The sequence below is a fragment of the Dreissena polymorpha genome, chromosome 10 (assembly GCF_020536995.1).
Source record: "Dreissena polymorpha isolate Duluth1 chromosome 10, UMN_Dpol_1.0, whole genome shotgun sequence".
NCBI lineage: Eukaryota > Metazoa > Mollusca > Bivalvia > Myida > Dreissenidae > Dreissena > Dreissena polymorpha.
The window spans coordinates 48,213,098-48,237,029 of record NC_068364.1 but is presented as its reverse complement, the minus strand read 5'-3'; the positions used below and the strand labels follow the sequence as shown (position 1 = coordinate 48,237,029).

The following is a 23,932-nucleotide window of genomic DNA, read 5'->3' as shown; positions in this document are numbered from 1 at the left end:
TATATATATATATATATATATATATATATATATATATATATATATCTAAAATAAGATGATGCTGGCCTAATTGCATTGTACACCATCTGTTAATAACGAACCATCTGTTAATAACGGAGTTATGGTCCTTTGTATCTTGAAAAAATGCTTTTTTAGTGTAAAATATAACACTTTTGTGTCCAGAACCATATTGGCCGGGGATACCAATTCAACGAATTTGTTTGTTAATTATATAAAGCTATAGTAATTCCATTATTCTCTTATATTGAAAAAGATTTATTGTAATGGTTCAAAATGACTTAATCAGTGAGGCTTAGAAGACCAACTTTGTCATGCTGAGCAAATCAAAAACATCAGCACATAATATAATATTAAAAACAAGCATAACATGATGTCCCACATATCAACAGTACGCTGTCATTAGACTGTGAATATGACTCCTCCATGCATAACTCCAAACTGAAATTTCACAGAAATTAATTCAGGCACTTAAAATTAAAGTTAAATTAGGCTTGCAGCAACTTCATAAATCTGTATCATTTTCAGATATTCCATTTGAAATAAATATGCCTTCAGAGTTATTTTAGGTTTCTGAAAATAGTCTTAACAAAGGAAAGGTGATTTTGGCCTTTCTGTCCCTGTCTGTCTGTCTGTCTGTAATTGTATGTGTGTGTCTGTCCCAAAACTGTAACCTTGCTCATAAAATGAAAACTCTTGGGTATGTGTTCTTAAAACTTCGCATGAGCATGAATCTCATTGAGATCTACAATCAAACATGGTTTGAGGTCACTAGGTCAAAGGTCACTGTGACCTTTACATTCAAAATGTAACCTTGATTATAAAATGAAAAGTCTACAGATGAAGTGTGAGTTTTAAACTGGCTATTGATTTTTGGTGAAGTTATGGGCTTTGTTATCCCTTGCCATAGGCGGAGGTATATTGTTTTGGCGTTGTCCGTGCGTCCGTCCGGCACTTTTGTGACCAGAGCAATATCTTGGAAGTGCTTTGGCAGATTTCATTGAAACTTGGTATGAGCATATGTATGGATAAGAGGATGATGCATGTTAGAGTTGTCCATCTGTCCAGACAACTTTTGTGTCCAAGAGTATAGTGGCGGGGGATATCAATTCAAAGAATTTGCTTGTTTGCTCTTAAATAGCTGATGATGGACATCAAAGCGCTATAGAGGGCATTGTGTTTCACAAACTTAGCTCTTGTTTGGAAGTTCTATTGCCCCATTTCATAGCTAGATCACTCTTAAACAAATAAGCATTTACAATTATCCTTCTCATTTTGTAGTTGCATGGCATATATTAGTGACCAAGCCATAAGGGAGCAAAGCATGTCAAGAAAAAATAAAATGTAATCATTTCAAACAGATTGATCTTTTTGCCTTGTCAGTAAAAGAAATGAAAGTGTCTTAAATTTTAGTTGATTTATTTTTTCAGATAGCTTCATCATTGTTCTTCACACTGACTACAATGAATGTAGAAAGACAGAACGAAGATCACCATAAGGCCACATCATGAAAGCCGTTGCGCCAGACTGCCTGTCTTTAGTGCCTTGTTTTAATTGTTTGGTTTATAATATAATCTACTGGCTTATTTTATAGATTATTTGTTATGGGAACTTGAGTGCCAGACCTATGACTAGCTATTAATGAGATTTTTAATGAAGCTGTGCATGTTAGATTCTGAATTGTTATGAGAACTTTATTTCTAGAGATAGGCCTATGACTGGCTGTTAGTTAGAAGTTTTGTAATGAAGCTGTGCTCATTAGATTGTGAATTGTTATGAGAACTTTATTTCAAAGATAGGCCTATGACTGGCTGATAGTTAGAAGTTTTGTAATGAAGCTGTGCACATTAGATTGTGAATTGTTATGAGAAGTTTATTTCTAGAGATAGGCCCATGACGGGCTGTTAGTTAGAAGTTTTGTAATGAAGCTGTGCACATTAGATTGTGAATTGTTATGAGAACTTTATTTCAAAAGATAGGCCTTTGACTGGCTGCTAGAAGTTTTGTAATGGAGCTGTGCACATTAGATTGTGAATTGTTATGAGAACTTTATTTCAAAAGATAGGCCCATGACGGGCTGTTAGTTAGAAGTTTTGTAATGAAGCTGTGCACATTAGATTGTGAATTGTTATGAGAACTTTATTTCAAAGATAGGCCTATGACTGGCTGATAGTTAGAAGTTTTGTAATGAAGCTGTGCACATTACATTGTGAATTGTTATGAGAACTTTATTTCAAAAGATAGGCCTATGACTGGCTGTTAGAAGTTTTGAAATGAAGCTGTGCACATTAGATTGTGAATTGTTATGAGAACTTTATTTCAAAGATAGGCCTATGACTGGCTGTTAGTTAGAAGTTTTGTAATGAATCTGTGCACATTAGATTGTGAATTGTTATGAGAACTTTATTTCATAAGATAGGCCTATGACTGGTTGTTAGTTAGAAGTTTTGTAATGAAGCTGTGCACATTAGATTGTGAATTGTTATGAGAACTTTATTTCATAAGATAGGCCTATAACTGGCTGTTAGAAGTTTTGTAATGAAGCTGTGCACATTAGATTGTGAATTGTAATGAGACCTTTATTTCAAAAGATAGGCCTTTGACTGGCTGTTAGTTAGGAGTTTTGTAATGAAGCTTTGCACATTAGATTGTGAATTGTTATGAGAACTTTATTTCAAAAGATAGGCCTTTGACTGGCTGTAAGAAGTTTTGTAATGAAGCTGTGCACATTAGATTGTGAATTAATATGAGAACTTTATTTCAAAAGATAGGCCTTTGACTGGCTGTAAGAAGTTTTGTAATGAAGCTGTGTACATTAGATTGTGAATTAATATGACAACTTTATTTCAAAAGATAGGCCTTTGACTGGCTGTTAGTTAGGAGTTTTGTAATGAAGCTGTGCACATTAGATTGTGAATTGTTATGAGAACTTAATTTCAAAAGATAGGCCCATGACGGGCTGTTAGTTAGAAGTTTTGTAATGAAGCTGTGCACATTAGATTGTGAATTGTTATGAGAACTTTATTTCAAAGATAGGCCTATGACTGGCTGATAGTTAGAAGTTTTGTAATGAAGCTGTGCACATTACATTGTGAATTGTTATGAGAACTTTATTTCTAGAGATATGCCTATGACTGGCTTTTAGTTAGAAGTTTTGTAATGAAGCTGTGCACATTAGATTGTGAATTGTTATGAGAACTTTATTTCAAAGATAGGCCTATGACTGGCTGTTAGTTAGAAGTTTTGTAATGAAGCTGTGCACATTAGATTGTGAATTGTTATGAGAACTTTATTTCAAAAGATAGGCCTATGACTGGCTGTTAATTATAAGTTTTGTAATGAAGCTGTGCACATTAGATTGTGAATTGTTATGAGAACTTTATTTCATAAGATAGGCCTATGACTGGCTGTTAGTTAGAAGTTTTGTAATGAAGCTGTGCACATTAGATTGTGAATTGTTATGAGAACATTATTTCATAAGATAGGCCTATGACTGGCTGTTAGAAGTTTTGTAATGAAGCTGTGCACATTAGATTGTGAATTGTTATGAGAACTTTATTTCAAAAGAAAGGCCTTTGACTGGCTGTTAGTTAGGAGTTTTGTAATGAAGCTGTGCACATTACATTGTGAATTGTTATGAGAACTTTATTTCAAAAGATAGGCCTATGACTGGCTGTTAGAAGTTTTGAAATGAAGCTGTGCACATTAGATTGTGAATTGTTATGAGAACTTTATTTCAAAGATAGGCCTATGACTGGCTGTTAGTTAGAAGTTTTGTAATGAAGCTGTGCACATTAGATTGTGAATTGTTATGAGAACTTTATTTCATAAGATAGGCCTATGACTGGCTGTTAGTTAGAAGTTTTGTAATGAAGCTGTGCACATTAGATTGTGAATTGTTATGATAACTTTATTTCATAAGATAGGCCTATGACTGGCTGTTAGAAGTTTTGTAATGAAGCTGTGCACAATAGATTGTGAATTGTTATGAGACCTGTATTTCAAAAGATAGGCCTTTGACTGGCTGTTAGTTAGGAGTTTTGTAATGAAGCTGTGCACATTAGATTGTGAATTGTTATGAGAACTTTATTTCAAAAGATAGGCCTTTGACTGGCTGTAAGAAGTTTTGTAATGAAGCTGTGTACATTAGAAAATGAATTAATATGAGAACTTTATTTCAAAAGATAGGCCTTTGACTGGCTGTTAGTTAGGAGTTTTGTAATGAAGCTGTGCACATTAGATTGTGAATTGTTATGAGAACTTTATTTCAAAGATAGGTCTATGACTGGCTGTTAGTTAGAAGTTTTGTAATGAAGCTGTGCACATTAGATTGTGAATTGTTATGAGAACTTTATTTCAAAAGATAGGCCTTTGACTGGCTGTTAGTTAGAAGTTTTGTAATGAAGCTGTGCACATTAGATTGTGAATTGTTATGAGAACTTTATTTCAAAAGATAGGCCTATGACTGGCTTTTAGTTAGAAGTTTTGTAATGAAGCTGTGCACATTAGATTGTGAATTGTTATGAGAACTTTATTTCAATGATAGGCCTATGACTGGCTTTTAGTTAGAAGTTTTGTAATGAAGCTGTGCACATTAGATTGTGAATTGTTATGATAACTTTATTTCAAAGATAGGCCTATGACTGGCTGTTAGAAGTTTTGTAATGAAGCTGTGCACATTAGATTGTGAATTGTTATGAGAACTTTATTTCAAAGATAGGCCTATGACTGGCTGTTAGTTAGAAGTTTTGTAATGAAGCTGTGCACATTAGATTGTGAATTGTTATGAGAACTTTATTTCAAAAGATAGGCCTTTGACTGGCTGTTAGAAGTTTTGTAATGAAGCTGTGCACATTAGATTGTGAATTGTTATGAGAACTTTATTTCAAAAGATAGGCCTTTGACTGGCTGTTAGTTAGAAGTTTTGTATTGAAGCTGTGCACATAAGATTGTGAATTGTTATGAGAACTTTATTTCAAAGATAGGCCTATGACTGGCTGTTAGAAGTTTTTTGTACACATTTTATTTTGTGAATTAGATTGTGAATTGCTAAGAGAATTCAAGTGCCACCCTATGGTTAGCTTTGAGTGGCATTTCTAATAAAGCTGTTAGTTTAAAGTTTTGTTATGAAATAGTGCACAGATTGTGAATGGTTATGAGATATTTAGTGTCTGAACTATGACAAGTTATAAGTGAGAAGATTTCTAATGAAACAATACATTAGATTGTGAAATGTTATAACAATTTTTCTGCAAGACCTATGACTAGCTATGAGTGAAAAGATTTCATATGAAATTGTACACATTAGATTGTGAATTGTAAAAACGACTTTTGTGCCAGATATATTATTAGCTATTAGTAAGATTTATAATGAAATGGCACACATTAATTTGTGAATTGTTAACAGAACTTTGGTGCAAGACCAATGCCTGTATATAAGTGTTAAGATTTTTATGAAAGTGTACACATTAGTTCTTAAACTGTTAGATATTTTGTGTGAGAGGAGTATGTTTATAAATGATTAGGAGATAATTGTACACATTTTATTGTGATATCTTATGAGATATTTGGTGCCAAATGAAAGCAAATTACTGATGAAACTGTACACATTAGATTGTGATATCTTATGAGATATTTGGTGCCAAATGAAAGCAAATTACTGATGAAACTGTACACATTACATTGTGATTTTTAGAACTTTTGTGTTAAATGGACAGTGTTCTTGCATCCAAGGTGCGAATGTTGATAAACTATATTGTTTGCATTTCTAAGCATGAAGTCGAGATTTTCAAGACGCACTTTCCATGTGATCTGATTCACAGAGGACAGAGTTATGGACAAATAATTAGAACTTCTGTCACTTTCATATGAATGCTGCATTCTGATTGGATAATTTGTTCATGTGACGGGTTTGTCATTTTCCAATGAACCCACTTCGTATGCAAATTTAAACATGAATCATAGAGATACTTTCTGGTCATAAACAAGTTGTCAAAATGACGTTATGATTTGCGCGAAACTTAATGGCATTTTTTTATTGGTCAATAGCGAAATGACGTTATATTTTTTCGCGAACTCCAAAGATATAGACCCATTTGAAGGAGATGAAACCGAAACTGAAAATAGATTCATAGGCTAGATTAAAAAGAATATGTATGACCCTTACCACGATAGAATTTCAGCTTAAAGATAATTTTGTGTTGTAATTACGCCAGCGTTTATGCAAATTAGGCATAATTTTCCCGACAGTTCATACAACGATGAAATGCAGAAAAATGCTATTCAATTCTTAAGTAAATTTTGACATAATTTAGGTATTTTCCCCACCTAATGGGAACTTATTGGAGCAAGCTTCTGTTTTTTAAGTGACTAATTTTATAACTCGTCATAAGCATGTAGAAGATATGCAAGACACAATTTTCATTTGAATTTATTGACACATCCCAATCTTCTGCTCTTATTCCTCACTGAGTCAGTCAATTTCATCCCAGTCAAAACTGTCTCTCGGGTATCTTTAGTGACTGGTGACAAAGCTTTATCAATAGATATGCAAATGAGCCTAAAATGTCACTTAAATTCTGCTTTGATTTGCCTTTTCTGGAAAGTGCTGTATTTTTATTTGATATTGCAATGTTTAATGCCTTCTGATGCTTGTTTTTTATATTTTGTTAGCTCACCTGAGCACATTGTTAAAAGGTCAAAAATGGCCATAAATGAGCTTGTTTGGGCCATAACTATGTCATTCATTGTGAGATTTTAAAATCATTTGGCACATTTGTTCACCTTTATTGGACGGTGTGTCGCGCAAAAGAATTTCGTCAATAACTCCAAGGTCAAGGTCACACTGGCCATAAATGAGCTTGTCCGGGCCATAACTATGTCATTCATTGTGAGATTTTAAAATTATTTGGCACATTTGATCACCATTATTGGACGGTGTGTCGTGCGAAAGAATTACGTCAATAACTCCAAGGTCAAGGTCACACTGGCCATAAAGGAGCTTGTCCAGGCCATAATTATGTCTTTTATTGTGAGATTTTAAAATCATTTGGCACATTTGTTCACAATCATTGGACGGTGTGTCATGCGAAAGAATAATGTCGATGTCTGCAACGTCAATGTTACACTTGAGTTCAAAGGTCAAAAATGGCCAAAACTTGTCCGGGCTATAACTATGTCATTCATTGTGAGATTTAAAATTACTCTGTATATTTGTTCACAATCATTAGACGGTGTGTCGCGCGAATGAATTAGGTCAATAACTCCAAGGTCAAAGTTACACTTTGAGTTCAAAGGTCAAAAATGGCCATAAATGAGCTTGTGCGGGCCATAACTATGTCATTCATTGTGAGATTTTAAAATCATTTGGCCTATTTTTTCTACATTATTGGAAGGTGTGTCATGCGAAAGAATAATGTCGATATCTTCAACGTCAAGGTCACACTTTGTGTTTGAAGGTCAAAAGGTTTGAAGGTAATAACCAACGGTATGGAGTTCCGATGCGTAGGAGTTTAACCACGAGGGCGTAGCCCGAGTGGTTTGATAACAAGCATCGGAACGACATACCGTTGGTTATTACCGCAATAATCAACGGTTACCCGTGGATCATTTCGACTCTAACACGATTTAATTAATGTGTTATCCACGATTTAAAGGTTATAAATGAGAATTATATTAACCGAACGTCCTCCACTTTTCCGCGAAAACGTGACGTCACCACAACAATTACAATCAAATGACGTCGTCTTCATTCATAAAATGTGCGCAGACAATCCAAGTGACGTCACTTTAAACAACCGTTGGTATATCGGGGTAATAACCGACAGTAGTTTTTCTTCTTTGTATATAGAAAACAAGTCACATGCCGTGGTAAAATTATATTTATAGGACCCGTTTAGACGCCCGAAGATTGTTGCTTATCCATCACGTGACTGGCACATGCAGGTTTGCGAGCGGACACCATATGTCGTCATGTGATGCAACGTGACCGGTCAGCCTTCTCCCACCATCACGTGGTTCTACCGGAAGTACAAGGACTCGCCCGAGACTTGTGAGATAATCCATCATTGCTCATATGTAATAACTGTCCATGTTTTTTTTCCTTTGTTACAAAAAATGTTTTTATATATTTAGTTGAATATTCCTCCTTTTTCATCATAACGTTTAGCCATATGCAGTCGATAAGTTAACCAATGCCAACTTTTTCATTTTACCAGTGCACATATTTATACCAGTAACTGACGACTGTCCTGCTTATATCAAAGGTTAGAAAATAAATGTTAAACAGGTTTTAACGCTTTATCCAACATTAGTTAATGAGGAAGGGCCGGGGATCAAATCCGTTATTTTACGATTGAAGTCTTCGGTACACATTACTCCAAAATACCACACAGAGGTTACCTCCCCTTTCTTCTTACAATAGGACATCAGTAACGAGTAATTTCCTTCTGAATTTGGAAGAAAAGTCTGTGAAATGCCGTATCCGAGTAAAATCAACAACTGCATACACCACGATTACCAATTACAAGTTTGAAATTTAAACATTGGGACACGAACATGCTCGTACCATTTGAAAAATGTGATTTCTCATTTCCTAAACTTGACGCAGACTTAGCTTATGAATGGTAATTTTTATTGATCAAGTATTTTTTCAAACATTATTAGTTCATATGATTCATCACCATGTTATGTTTCGCTTTTTTAGCATATTCACTACCGTGATTAACAAGAACAATACCTTGAATTAGGACTAGTCTAATAAAGTAACTTACATTGTATGTGTGATTTAGAAGGCTTTTTTAACAATAACTTGATAAAAAAAGCTTACCATATGGAAAGTGTGTGTCGCGTGCAATCTCTATGTCCCGACTTAAAATGTCAAGGTCAAATTTGACCGGTCTCTTTCAAAATAAATTTCAATAGTGTGAGGACGGACGCATTGCGCCAAAACTTTACTCAAAGCTGAAGCCCATATTGTCATACCATTGTGAAAAGCATTCTTTAACACGAGCTCGACGTTTATGCATCTTATTAAGTTTTTTACACTTACTTTACAACGTCTTATCATAAAGAAAGTATACATTGCAGATATCGGCCTCTACAATCGCATGATCTTTATACCGGGCGTAGCTCACTCCAACGTAGGTCAATAATCGATATGAGGTTAGCAACACGGTAGTGACGTCATTGTGTTCCACATTCACGTCATTAGTAATAGGAAAAATCAGAGTTGTTGTCGAACATGTTCGGCTCGAGATTTTCAGGGACTAAATCTTTATTGAATAAATAAAATGCAAAACACTTATCATTGGATATACACAATTTTGCTGTTTACTTGTTAATACGCTTTTAATAGCGCCCGTTCTTAGCGCCATCTTCTTGACAGTGGCTCTATCTCTTTTAAAAAAATGCAACATATGCAAACAAACATCGCTTTGCTTTTAAAACCTCCACCATCTCATGACTTATAAAGGGCATCATGTTTCCAAATTATGTGTGATTGTATGTTTCTGCACATTTGTGGATGGTGAATGAATCTCAGCTTAGTGGCACAACATTGCCCGTTTGTTTGTTAATAAATCGAAATATGTTGAAAGAAAACATATACAACCTTCTAACCATGTACAATGCTCTGTGCATTTAAAACACTTCCGTTCTTTAGCGCCACCACGGAAGTACCATTGGCTCGTTCACTACCGGTAATTCATCTCTAAAAAGACGTGGCGTTCGTGATTAAAGGCCGCAAGAAAAGCTGCGTAAATAACGCATTATATGTGAGCCTCGCTTTGGGAAAAAGGGACTAAATGCATGCGTGTTAAGCGCCACCAACTACGTAGAATTGGCTCGTTTATTTATGCATATGTTAAAAGAGTTGGCTTCTGTGATTAACGGCCGCAAGAAAGCTGCGCAAATAACGCATTATATGTGAGCCTGTCTTTTGGAAAAACGGGGCTTAATGCATGTGTTTATAGTGTCGTCCCACATTAGCCTGTGCAGTCCGCACAGGCAGATCACGGACAACACTTTTCGCCTTAACAGGATTTTCGCTAAGATACTTCCTTTTAACGAAAAATACCATAAAAGCGGACAGTGTTGTTCCTGATTATCCTGTGTGTACTTGACATGCTAATCTGGGATGACATTTTATGCACATTCATTAATCATCGATTTCCAAAGCGGGGTTCACTTGTAGTAGGGTATAATTTTGCGCATCTTGCAGATGCTTTGTACAAAGCCGTTATCTTTTTTTCACAAATCATATTGTTAACACCATAGAGCACAAATATAAGATACCTCTTGACATTTCTAGCGTAAAAAATGTATTTCAATAAAACAGGTCAAATGTGAAATAGAGATTGGATGTCATTGCAAACTTCATAGACAATGTGGATTGACTGCGTTTAGTGAAGAATAAAACACCAATTGAACGGACTCACGACAATTGGGACAAACTTTGAATTATAACTATATTTTCAAGCTATCATTTTTAACTGGAAGATATTTAATTTTGGCTTAATTTTTTGCTTTAAGGTAAACCGGAGTACCCGGTGGATCCCCACCTGTCCGAAATTGTGACCACCTAATAAACTCACATGGTGCCAGGAACGGTGTTTGGACCTAGGATGCCTTGATGAGCATCGCTAACCCGACCTAGCCATGGTTATCTTTGTCAATAAATGTGTACTCATCGGGTCAAAGTGGCCTGTCTCGGGGGTCGTTGATTCAAGTCACATACCGACAGTACGTTCATTTTAAAACAAAGCGCGCTATCAAATTTATTGATTAGTATGTGTATAAGTACTAAGCCTACTTCCGGGCTCACGTCTTTTTAAAACCTATATTTTGATCATATATGTATATGTTCCTTTCTTATCTGTTTCTGAGATTCCATTTACCCTAGTGGGCTTTACGCACGTATTGTACCTTACGAGTTGGTCGATACTTCATTGTTTTTTGTTTAAAATATATTAATTGAAATTATACTAGTGGGTTATAGGTAATTGTATTAGCAAGTATTTTTCAAATTTAGCGTATAGTAGTTGATAGATTTGCATTTACATGTACATACTCAATGTATTTAAGAAATAGAAAACCCAACATCGGACTCTATGGCATGAACGTGACCAGCCAGGCGGCCTCTTATTGTATATGGACTAAAGCCGGAGGCTAAGTACTGTCACACATTGATAATTATATTGTATAATTCTTAAGTATAATATAATCCGGAATTTAAAAACATTTTATAAACTGTACTTTAAAGCAGTACCTGAGCCGACAATGACTTATCGAGCGTTACTCTAGAAATATATTCTTGAAAGGAGTGACACTGCGTTGTTGAGTTCGTGCCTCTATTGCTTAGAATACCGTCGATGTTCCCCTTTAATTGAATTATGTGCCGTATTTGCAACTCTGAGATATATACTGTCTCAAAATATTGGTTACAAGAATTACAAGAGAGTTAACACTATGTACATGTTTACGGTTTATATACCGGTGGCAACGTGTGTTAGTTCCGAATAAATAAAGAAAAAGTAGCTTAATTTAAATAAATGAATGACTTAAACATTTCAAAAGAACAACAGAACGTTCACAGTTTCCTGTTTTTAATCACGAAATGTACGAGGGTTCAATGTAATGTTCCATAAGGAGCATATAAAACCTATCAACATAAAAGTCTGTATACTGCAACCTAGCTTCTCCCCTCTCTTTTTCACTATTTACAAAATAACACAGCATCGTCTCAAAAATGTTTTTTCTGGTAACACTTTTAAACAATACCATGTAAATACCTAAGCAAATAAAGCGTTTTTCTTAGTTTATACCTTAAACACGTGTATGTGCAGCCATAGTAAATATATATAATATTTGGGTATATGAAAGAGAACAAAATGTGTTGTTGCTTCATTTGTTTATTCACGTTGTAATAGAGATGTTTGATAAAAATCAATAAAAAAAAATCTGCGTACTGAACAAAAGATGTATACATATATTTAGTTCATTAATCGTATAAAAACAATAAATAACACAGAACAAAATAAACTGTTAATTAAATGCTAACTTGGTAGAACAACAATTTTCTTGAGCTACTTATTCAAATCAAGAACAGTAATAAGATCATGTTGGCGACGCACTTACATTCATGCAATATAAGCAGTGCTATGGTTTAACCCTTTGCATGCTGGGAAATTTGTCGTCTGCTAAAATGTCGTCTGCTGAATTTCTAAAATTAGCATTTTCTTCGATTTTTTTCAAAGAATATTATCAGAATAGCAAACAGTTTGGATCCTGATGAGACGCCACGTTCTGTGGCGTCTCATCTGGATCCAAACTGTTTGCAAAGGCCTTCAAAATTCGGTTCCCGCACTGAAAGGGTTAAACAATTAAACGATCTTATACGAACATAGTCTCAATAAATATGATCATTTCAGCAAATGGAAATTGGTGAATTTAATAATATATCAAACTTTCATCTGCTCAAAGGACGTGAAATTATTTCATCGTATGGTTTCACTATTTAACAATGATCACATGCATTTACATGTTTAATTACATAGACAAAATGTTCAGTTAAAGGAATAATGATATTGTTCTATTATTGTTTATTAGGCATCAATACTAATGACCGTGGATTATACAACATAATGTCTGTATTGCAAAGCTCATAAGCTAAGATGCTTAGAGGTCGCCGTGACGTACTGGATGTTGTGTCCGCTTAGCGAACACGGGTTTCATCAACACTGTGGGAGCGTTCTTCCCGAAGACACCTAGTACTGGTTCTACCCAGGAAACGGACTCGTGAGAGTTTTAATGAAAATAAGGCTTTCGATGAAATCGAGCTTAATTAAATAGGTTAATTCTAAAAGCTCATGCATGATTACTAAAAATGTTTCTATACTCCGCTAATCTTTCTACGAATCTCAATCACCGCGCTTATCAATGACGTCATCTTAGCATTTCCAAAACACTATGACGTCAATATAATTCTTACATTATATTATGTACTATTATTAAGTTTGTGTCCTGTGTCTAAATGACTATCAAATTACCTATATTAATTAATATTAATTGATACTGTAGTTAGTTTAAATATATTTTTATAAAGCTCGATCGCATCGAAAGCATAAGGCATATTGAAACGCTCTCGAGCCATTTTCCTGTGTAGAGCCAGTACTTGGTATCTTTGGGGGAGATCTAAAGAACGGTTCCAAAGTGGGGATCTAACCCGTGACCTCCTGCCCGCTAGGCGGACACCATCCACTCTACGCCATGGCGACCTCATATCGATGCTATAGATGATGCAACATGAAAACAAACAAGGTTAACATAAACTTAACTTAGTTTTACAAGTGTTATACATATTAATTACGATTTTTTTCACAGCATATAATGCTTTTGTTACATAACGTTGAACAGAAACGGTAAATTTGTGACGATGTGATCGGGCGCGTTTTAGCACTTGCATTTCACTGTTCAATTTCAAGGAATTCTTCAGTACTTTTTACAAAACATTGGATACCGCCCATACTTATTGTAAAATAATCGTGTTAGAATATACGAAGCACAAAGACGTACTATTGTCAGATTTGCTAACCGTTAACTACGGATTTTTATACCACATTGTAAAATTCGGAAATGTGTATGTACCTGTACATTCGTATAGAAGTAAATTATTGAAAATGCACATTTCGAATTTAGTTTTTCAAGGTTTTACACAGTTATTAGATATTAATTCCGCAAACATAGATGAATATTTCTCATATATACCAAAATATTCACTTTTTGCTATTTATCTTTGCAGCATACGACAATTGGAAGTATAACAAATCGTTCGATGACTCGTCAAATGTTAAATTAACAATTCCACATTCAATACATTGATAGCGTGTATTCAACATTCAATAATTTCAACAATCAATGTTCATTAAAATTAGAAAAAAATATTGATACATCATATTTAAAAATTAACAGAATGTCGTAAAATAAAAAACAAACAATTGAGTTTCATATGCACACACGTGCAATTAAAACGTCAGTTAAACTTTCGATCAATAAATCAAAATGGCGCACTGGACAATGTACAATTCTCTGAAACAATATTTAAAATGTTAATCATATATAGAAATAAAATAAGTTCCATTCTATAATGAAAGGACAAACACATGATACAATTAAAACGCGAACTGCATAATTACTTGCAGAGCTTCGTTCAAATTGGCAAGCTTACAATAAAGCTATCCGTGTATTTTGTATTTTCGGTCAATAGAAGCTGCGCATGTATCAGCATCATTACAACAGCATATTGTGGCTGGTCAACTCTCACATTGCAAATAATTTACAATCCAGTAACACTTCAATTATATTAACACAAACAACATATGTAAAACAAAATAAATAATGCATTAACGTTTATTGTATTTGGGAGACAAGTTATACTTTGCAAGTAGCGTTTAACCTTCATCTATGAAGGTTATCTATCAACGAATTGAAACATAAAACAAAACACGTGAACAATTTTGAAAAATAATGAAGTTTTTACAAATTTAAAAATCAAAACTAAAATACTTTACCAATACCAATTGAGCTTCAAATACGCAGGAACCATAAAATAATTGTAATTAATATAATGCATGATTGTTACTCGTAACCAAAACATATACTAAAAGTAAAGTTTTGTCAGAGTTATATAATGTATTGCGTAAAAATAATATGATAATTAGAACCGTTTCTACATAATTTAATATATTCTTAATTGCATTAATCGGAGCAAATAGTATTTTACAGTATTCAGAACCTTTTCTACAAACTTGAATCGATCCTTATGTTTGAATAAATCAACTTACAAGAGTAACGATGTAATTAAATGTAATGTAATTAAATGTAAATTAATATAATTGCATACAGGTTATAAAAATATGTATTTACAACAACATTTATGTATAAATGCATTTACATTCCATCAGCATGTTATTTAATATTTGTACAAGGTAATTACACGATCATCCGAAATGAAGAAATAGAATGAAATAATATTATGTAATTTACAGCAATGCCCGAAGTAACATCTCAGTATATAAAATCAAAACCATAACCATGATGGCAACATGGTAATTAAAACACGTTTTGCCTTTACCGCTGTAAATCATTTAAAAATACAAATAAACATGTGCAAACAAATTATTTACACATGCAGCTATACCACTATGCACGTGCATCATTATGTTTATTGCGTTGCGGGTTCTCTTCAATTTGAAACATAGGTACAATTTAATGGGAGTATGAAGATAAAACGAAATATATGAACGTGAAAACGTAATGTGAATAAGGCATTTACAATTTGGTTATTCGAAATGACTTACACAGTGAAAACATACTGCCACTTACACCTTTATATTTGCAGATAGAAATTATTTTGGGAATTCAAAAACAATGCTACGTAGTCGATGTAAAACAACGATTTAACAGCGGTGAAGTCTACCTAGTCCATGTAAAACAACGATTCAATAGCGGTGAAATCTACCTAACCCTTCTATTTACGCGATTCAATAGTGGTGAAGTCTACATAAAACCTTCTATTTACACGATTCAATAGTGGTGAAGTCTACATAAACCTTCTATTTACACGATTCAATAGCAGTTTAGTCTATATACAAACTTCTATTTACACGATTCAATAGCGGTGAAGTCTACATACAACCTTCTATTAACACGATTCAATAGCGGTGAAGTCTACATACAACCTTCTATTTACACGATTCAATAGTGGTGAAGTCTACATACAACCTTCTATTTACACGATTCAATAGTGGTAAAGTCTACACACAACCTTCTATTTACACGATTCAATAGAGGTTTAGTCTACATACAACCTTCTATTTACACGATTCAATAGTGGTGAAGTCTACACACAATCTTCTATTTACACGATTCAATAGCGGTGAAGTCTACATAAAACCTTCTTTTCACACGATTCAATAGAGGTTAAGTCTACATACAACCTTCTATTTACATGATTCAATAGTGGTGAAGTCTACATAAAACCTTCTATTTACACGATTCAATAGTGTTCAAGTCTACATAAAACCTTCTATTTATACGATTCAATAGTGGTGAAGTCTACATACAACCTTCTATTTACACAATTCAATAGCGGTGAAGTCTACATAAAACCTTTTATTCACATTTATCAAAATGACGTGAGTAAAAACAATGTATACATAAACGTTTGTCAAATGTTATCGGGTAATAAATCAACTACCAAAGTATTTATCAACATTACGAATTCACAGTGTAAAACATCGTACTTTACGTAAATAATGACGGCACATAATCAAGCGTCAATCAAATCCAGACGAAACTATAATAAAAATTAGCAAGTTCAATGAATGCATCATTAAGAGAAAGTATTGTCACTGACTCCAGTCATCGGAAACAGGAAGAAACCATCTAGACATGGGTTACCTGCTCTTTAAACGTTCACTAGTATGTAAAGCAGTGCTGGTTTTCTTCTTCATCGCCGGGATACCACGTTACCATACCGACTAGAACGAGTCGGACAGTGCAGTAAAACTTGCGATGATCCTTATTATTGGTGCGGTATTTAATCTTCAATCAGGGTCCCTTGACACTTCTTTGCACTCTTGAGACCATAGCGGAGCACCTGCTCAAATAAAAAGAAAAAAAAACAATCAAAGAGGCGATATTTCGATTGTAAACTTGAAGGCTTTTAAAACATATATATATATATGTATCATTCATTTTAAACGTTGATCACGAGTAAACGAAAACTGTAAGTTTACCGGAACAAACATGTTTTGTTATATACTTTTACTTTATAGTTTGTTTTAAAGCCGGTTTAATATTACATTTTACATTTGTATTTTTATTTTAAATTCGATACAAATTGGGTTTATTGAAACAAAAATTACATTATTTATTTCTAAATGACATAAAAACTGACACAAGGTTGAGACTAGCATTATTGGCTTCCCTTACAATCTAACTGCAGAGTTGTCGTTCATGCTTTTTGTATTCTTATAAACTGCGGGCTCAATGACACACGTTCTTGCAGCTAAAAAGAAAACGTGCAAATATCATATTAATGTTATTCGAATTGCAAACATAAATAACATATTTTGAAACTGTTTCATACATGTCCATACATTATTTAAAACCTAATACAGTTTCTGTTCAGATTTTTGCCATGCTTAAGATATGTTTGGCCCTTTACTCGATTTGATTCTGTTCGCCGATTTAAATAACGTCGTACATATATTAATTAAAAATCAAAATTCCCATTGAATTGGTTATGCATTTGAATAAACTTTAAAAGTCAGCGGTAAGATCTTTGATTTCTTTCTACTAGTTAAATATATGTTGAATAGGGAACGTGATTGCATTCTGACTGAAGTTTATAATTTGAATTTTGAACAATTGTGCATTAGTCTCAAAACCAAATCATATTTTATGTTTAATTAAATATTTAAAATCATAGTTTGTTGGTTTGTAGCAGATCCAAATTTATTGAAAGTATAGTATTGTCTACATTATAAGCATTTATCGCTTGACTGGATTTATTGGTAACATATTACGTCGTTACATCATAAAAGTCTAAAAACATGTTATTTTATGAAAATAAGAGTGTAAGCTTGGAATCGGACAAAACAGTTGTTCAGCTGTTGCCTCAGAAGGTCCATACTAGTTTGCATTTACATAGTTTTAGTTAAATACAAAGATTCACAGAATGTGACCAGTGCGAAAGGTTATAAAACAATGAATATTGTTATATTGCATTTATCACTATTCAAACAGTTTAAGCAGTGAAGAATTGTTTAAAAAATATGATTAATAAAACAATTTGGATTCATAAACTCTTTGTTACATTAAGTCACATCTGACTCTGGAAAATAAAAACAATCACGTTAAAATATATATGCAAATAAATCAATTTAAATGTTACACCGCTGCTGACGGTATATCCCGCATTGACGATCATTGTATGAGCTGACGACGGATAACACCGCGATGACGACAATTGTTTGAGCTGCTGACGGTATATACCGCGATGACGACAACTGTTTGCGCTGCTGACAGTATAAACCACAATGACGACAACTGTTTGCGCTGCTAACGGTTTTACACGCGATGACGACCACTGTGTGCGATACTGATGGTATAACTAGCGATGATGACCACTGTGTGCGCTGTTGACGATATATACCGCGATGATGACAACTGTGAGCAATACTGACGGTATAACCCGTGATAATGACCAGTGTGTGCACTGCTGACGGTATATATCGCAATTACGACCATGGTGTGCGCTGCGGACAGTATAACCCACGATGATAACCAGTGTGTGTGCTGCTGACGGTATAGCCCACGATGATGATCATGGTGTGCGCTGCTGACGGTATAGCCCACGATGATGACCATTGTGTGCGCTGCGGACGGTATAATCCGCAATGACGACCATGGTGTGCGCTGCTGACGGTATAACCCATGATGATGACCGGTGTGTGTGCTGTTGACGGTATAACCCGCAATGACGACCATGGTACGCGCTGCTGACGGTATAACTCACGATGATGACCAGTGTGTGCGCTGCTGATGGTAAAGCCCCCGATAATGACCATGGTGTGCGCTGCTGACGGTATGACCCGAGATGACGACCATGGTGTGCGCTGCTGACGTCATAACCCACGATGATGACCAGTGTGTGTGCTGCTGACGTCATAACCCACAATGATGACCAGTGTGTGCGCTGCTGACGGTATAACCCACGATGATGGCCAGTGTGTGCGCTGCTGACGGTATGACCCGAGATGACGACCATGGTGTGCGCTGCTGACATTATAACCCACGATGATGACCATGGTGTGCGCTGCTGACTGTATAACCCTCGATGATGACCAGTGTGTGCGCTGCTGACGGTATGACCCGAGATGACGACCATGGTGTGCGCTGCTGACTGTATAACCCACGATGATGACCAGTGTGTGCGGTGCTGACTGTATAACCCTCGATGATGACCAGTGTTTGCGGTGCTGACTGTATAACCCACGATGATGACCATGGTGTGCGCTGCTGACTGTATAACCCACGATGATGACCAGTGTGTGCGCTGCTGACTGTATAACCCACGATGATGACCATGGTGTGCGCTGCTGACTGTATAATCCTCGATGATGACCAGTGTGTGCGGTGCTGACTGTATAACCCACGATGATGACCATGGTGTGCGCTGCTGACTGTATAACCCACGATGATGACCAGTGTGTGCGCTGCTGACTGTATAAACCACGATGATGACCAGTGTGTGCGCTGCTGACTGTATAACCCACGATGATGACCATGGTGTGCGCTGCTGACTGTATAACCCACGATGATGATCAGTGTGTGTGCTGCTGACTGTATAACCCACGACGATGACCATGGTGTGCGCTGCTGACTGTTTAACCCACGATGATGACCAGTGTGTGCGCTGCTGACGGTATAATACACGATGATGACCAGTGTGTGCGCTGCTGACTGTATAACCCACGATGATGACCAGTGTGTGTGCTGCTGACTGTATAACCCACGATGATGAACAGAGTGTGCGCTGCTGACGGTATAACCCACGATGATGACCAGTGTGTGCGCTGCTGACTGTATAACCCACAATGATGACCAGTGTGTGCGCTGCTGACGGTATAACCCACGATGATGACCAGTGTGTGCGCTGCTGACGGTATGACCCGAGATGACGACCATGGTGTGCGCTGCTGACGTCATAACCCACGATGATGACCAGTGTGTTTGCTGCTGACGTCATAACCCACGATGATGACCATGGTGTGCGCTGCTGACTGTATAACCCACGATGATGACCAGTGTGTGCGCTGCTGACGGTATAACCCACGATGATGGCCATGGTGTGCGCTGCTGACATTATAACCCTCGATGATGACCAGTGTGTGCGCTGCTGACGGTATGACCCGAGATGACGACCATGGTGTGCGCTGCTGACGTCATAACCCACGATGATGACCAGTGTGTGCTGCTGACGTCATAACCCACAATGATGACCAGTGTGTGCGCTGCTGACGGTATAACCCACGATGATGGCCAGTGTGTGCGCTGCTGACGGTATGACCCGAGATGACGACCATGGTGTGCGCTGCTGACATTATAACCCACGATGATGACCATGGTGTGCGCTTCTGACTGTATAACCCTCGATGATGACCAGTGTATACGCTGCTGACGGTATGACCCGAGATGACGACCATGGTGTGCGCTGCTGACTGTATAACCCACGATGATGACCAGTGTGTGCGGTGCTGACTGTATAACCCTCGATGATGACCAGCGTGTGCGTTGCTGACTGTATAACCTACGATGATGACCATGGTGTGCGCTGCTGACTGTATTACCCACGATGATGACCAGTGTGTGTGCTGCTGACTGTATAACCCACGATGATGACCATGGTGTGCGCTGCTGACGGTATAACCCACGATGATGACCAGTGTGTGCGCTGCTGACGGTATAACCCACGATGATGACCAGTGTGTGCGCTGCTGACTGTATAACCCACGATGATGACCAGTGTGTGTGCTGCTGACTGTATAACCCACGATGATGACCAGTGTGTGCGCTGCTGACTGTATAACCCATGATGATGACCAGTGTGTGTACTGCTGACTGTATAATCCACAATGATGACCAGTGTGTGCGCTGCTGACGGTATAACCCACGATGATGGCCAGTGTGTTCGCTGCTGACGGTATGACCCGAGATGACGACCATGGTGTGCGCTGCTGACTGTATAACCCACGATGATGACCAGTGTGTGTGCTGCTGACGTCATAACCCACAATGATGACCAGTGTGTGCGCTGCTGACGGTATAACCCACGATAATGACCAGTGTGTGCGCTGCTGACGGTATGACCCGAGATGACGACCATGGTGTGCGGTGCTGACTGTATAACCCACGATGATGACCAGTGTGTGCGGTGCTGACTGTATAACCCACGATGATGACCAGTGTGTGCGCTGCTGACTGTATAACCCACGATGATGACCAGTGTGTGTCCGCTGCTGACTGTATAACCCACGATGATGACCAGTGTGTGCGCTGCTGACGGTATAACCCTCGATGATGACCAGTGTGTGCGCTGCTGACGGTATAACCCACGATGATGACCAGTGTGTGCGCTGCTGACGGTATGACCCGAGATGATGACCAGTGTGTGCGCTGCTGACTGTATAACCCGAGATGACGACCATGGTATGCGCTGCTGACGGTTTAACCCGAGATGACGACCAGTGTGTGCGCTGCTGACGGTATGACCCGAGATGATGACCAGTGTGTGCGCTGCTGACTGTATAACCCGAGATGACGACCATGGTGTGCGCTGCTGACGGTTTAACCCGAGATGACGACCATGGTGTGCGCTGCTGACTGTATAACCCACGATGATGACCAGTGTGTGCGCTGCTGACGGTATGACCCGAGATGATGACCAGTGTGTGCGCTGCTGACTGTATAACCAACGATGATGACCAGTGTGTGCGGTGCTGACAGTATAACCCACGATGATGACCAGTGTGTGCGGTGCTGACGGTTTAACCCGAGATGACGACCATGGTGTGCGCTGCTGACTGTATAACCCACGATGATGACCAGTGTGTGTACTGCTGACTGTATAATCCACAATGATGACCAGTGTGTGCGGTGCTGACGGTTTAACCCGAGATGACGACCATGGTGTGCGCTGCTGACTGTATAACCCACGATGATGACCATGGTGTGCGCTGCTGACATTATAACCCTCGATGATGACCAGTGTGTGCGCTGCTGACGGTATAACCCGAGATGACGACCATGGTGTGCACTGCTGACTGTATAACCCACGATGATGACCAGTGTGTGAGCTGCTGACGGTATAACCCGCGATTATGACCATGGTGTTCGCTGCTGCCGGTATAACCAACGATGATGACCAGTGTGTGCGCTGCTGCCGGTATAACCCACGATGATGAACAGAGTGTGCGCTGCCGCCGATAAATCTCGCAATGCCGACCATGGTGTGAGCTACTGACGGTATTTCCCACGAGGATTAACACTGTGTGAGATGCTGACAGTATTACTCGCGATGACGACCGTGGTGTGCTCTGCTGCCGGTATATCTCGCAATGACGACCATGTTGTGCGTCGCTGACTGTATAACCCACGATGATGACCAGTGTGTGCGGTGCTGACGGTTTAACCCGAGATGACGACCATGGTGTGCGGTGCTGACTGTATAACCCACGATGATGACCGGTGTGTGCGCTGCTGACGGTATTACCCGTGATGATGACCAGGGTGTGTGCTACTGACGGTATAACCCACGATGATGACCAGTGTGTGCGCTGCTGACGGTATCACAAACTATGATGACCAGTGTGTGAGCTGCTAACGTTATGACCCGAGATGACGACCAGTGTGTGAGCTGCTAACGTTATAACCCGAGTTGACGACCAGTGCGTGAGTTCCCAACATATAAAGCTTAGTTAGCTAATTCAGCGTGTGAAGAATCTCGGATGCTAATGAGGCACAATTAGCCGTCATCACTGATTCAGGCTAACGATCCCAATACTTGTATCACGTAATAGTTCAAACAGTTCCTCACTGTTATTTTTCACGAATATCTCAACATTGGACAGGTCATGTGACAGTATTTGAGATCGCAAGTCCGATATATGTGTATGCGCTTCGTCTCCACGGATGTCTTCACTTAACTGCAATACAACATCCCACAGCTCACACTCGACAGGATGATCTAATGAAGAGAGCGTGATCAACAAGCTGCACAGCCACTCAGATGAACATTCGCCTTCTTGGAGACTTATACATTGCAATGACGCAGGCAGTCTCAGATCACATCTACCCGTATAGGTTCCCCGCAAATAAAGCTTAGTTAGCTTATTCAGCGTGTGAAGAATCTCGGATGCTAATGAGGCACAATTAGCCGTAATGAATTTAAGGATCCCAATACTTGTATCAAGTAATAGTTCAAACAGTTCCTTACTGCCATTTTTCACGAATAACTCAATGTTTGACAGGTCATGTGACAGTATTTGAGATCGCAAGTCCGATATATGTGTATGCGCTTCGTCTCCACGGATGTCTTCACTTGACTGCAATGCACCACACTGCTCACACTTGACAGGATGATCTAATGAAGAGAGCGTGATCAACAAGCTGCACAGCCACTCAGGTGAACATTCGCCTTCCTGCAGACTTATACACTGCAATGACGCAGGCAGTCTCAGATCACATCTGCCCGTATAGGTTCCCCGCAAATAAAGCTTAGTTAGCTTATTCAGCGTGTGAAGAATCTCGGATGCTAATGAGGCACAATTAGCCGTCCTCAGGTCTAGGATCCCAATACTAGTATCATGTAATAGTTCAAACAGTTCCTTACTGCAATTTTTCATCAATAACTCAATGTTTGACAGGTCATGTGACAGTATTTTAGATCGCAAGTCCGATATATGTGTATGCGCTTCGTCTCCACGGATGTCTTCACTTAACTGCAATGCACCACACAGCTCACACTTGACAGGATGATCTAATGAAGAGAGCGTGACCAACAAGCTGCACAGCCACTCAGATGAACACTTGCCTTCGTAGAGACTAATACATTGCAATGACGCAGGCAGTCTCAGATCACATCTACCCGTATAGGTTCCCCGCAAATAAAGCTTAGTTAGCTTATTCAGCGTGTGAAGAATCTCGGATGCTAATAAGGCACAATTAGCCGTCCTCAGGATTAGGATCCCAATACTTGTATCATGTAATAATTCAAACAGTTCCTTACTGCCATGTTTCACTAATAACTCAATGTTTGACAGGTCATGTGACAGTATTTGAGATCGCAAGT

The 23,932-nt window shown here is 37.9% G+C and overlaps 1 protein-coding gene across 1 annotated transcript in view; it reads right to left on the bottom strand.

The window, feature by feature from the left end:
- The window catches only part of LOC127847526 (filaggrin-2-like), a 146,195-nt gene extending 124,105 nt beyond the window's left edge, over positions 1-22,090 (bottom strand). Inside the window, exons 1-2 of the mRNA XM_052379533.1 lie at positions 17,011-22,090; positions 12,783-16,675 (exon numbers count right to left, since the gene is read on the bottom strand). Of these exons, the coding sequence (XP_052235493.1) occupies positions 20,429-22,090 (1,662 nt within the window). The 3' untranslated portion in view covers positions 12,783-16,675; positions 17,011-20,428. The remainder of the gene's footprint in view (positions 1-12,782; positions 16,676-17,010) is intronic.
- Between the last annotated feature and the right edge of the window lie 1,842 nt (positions 22,091-23,932).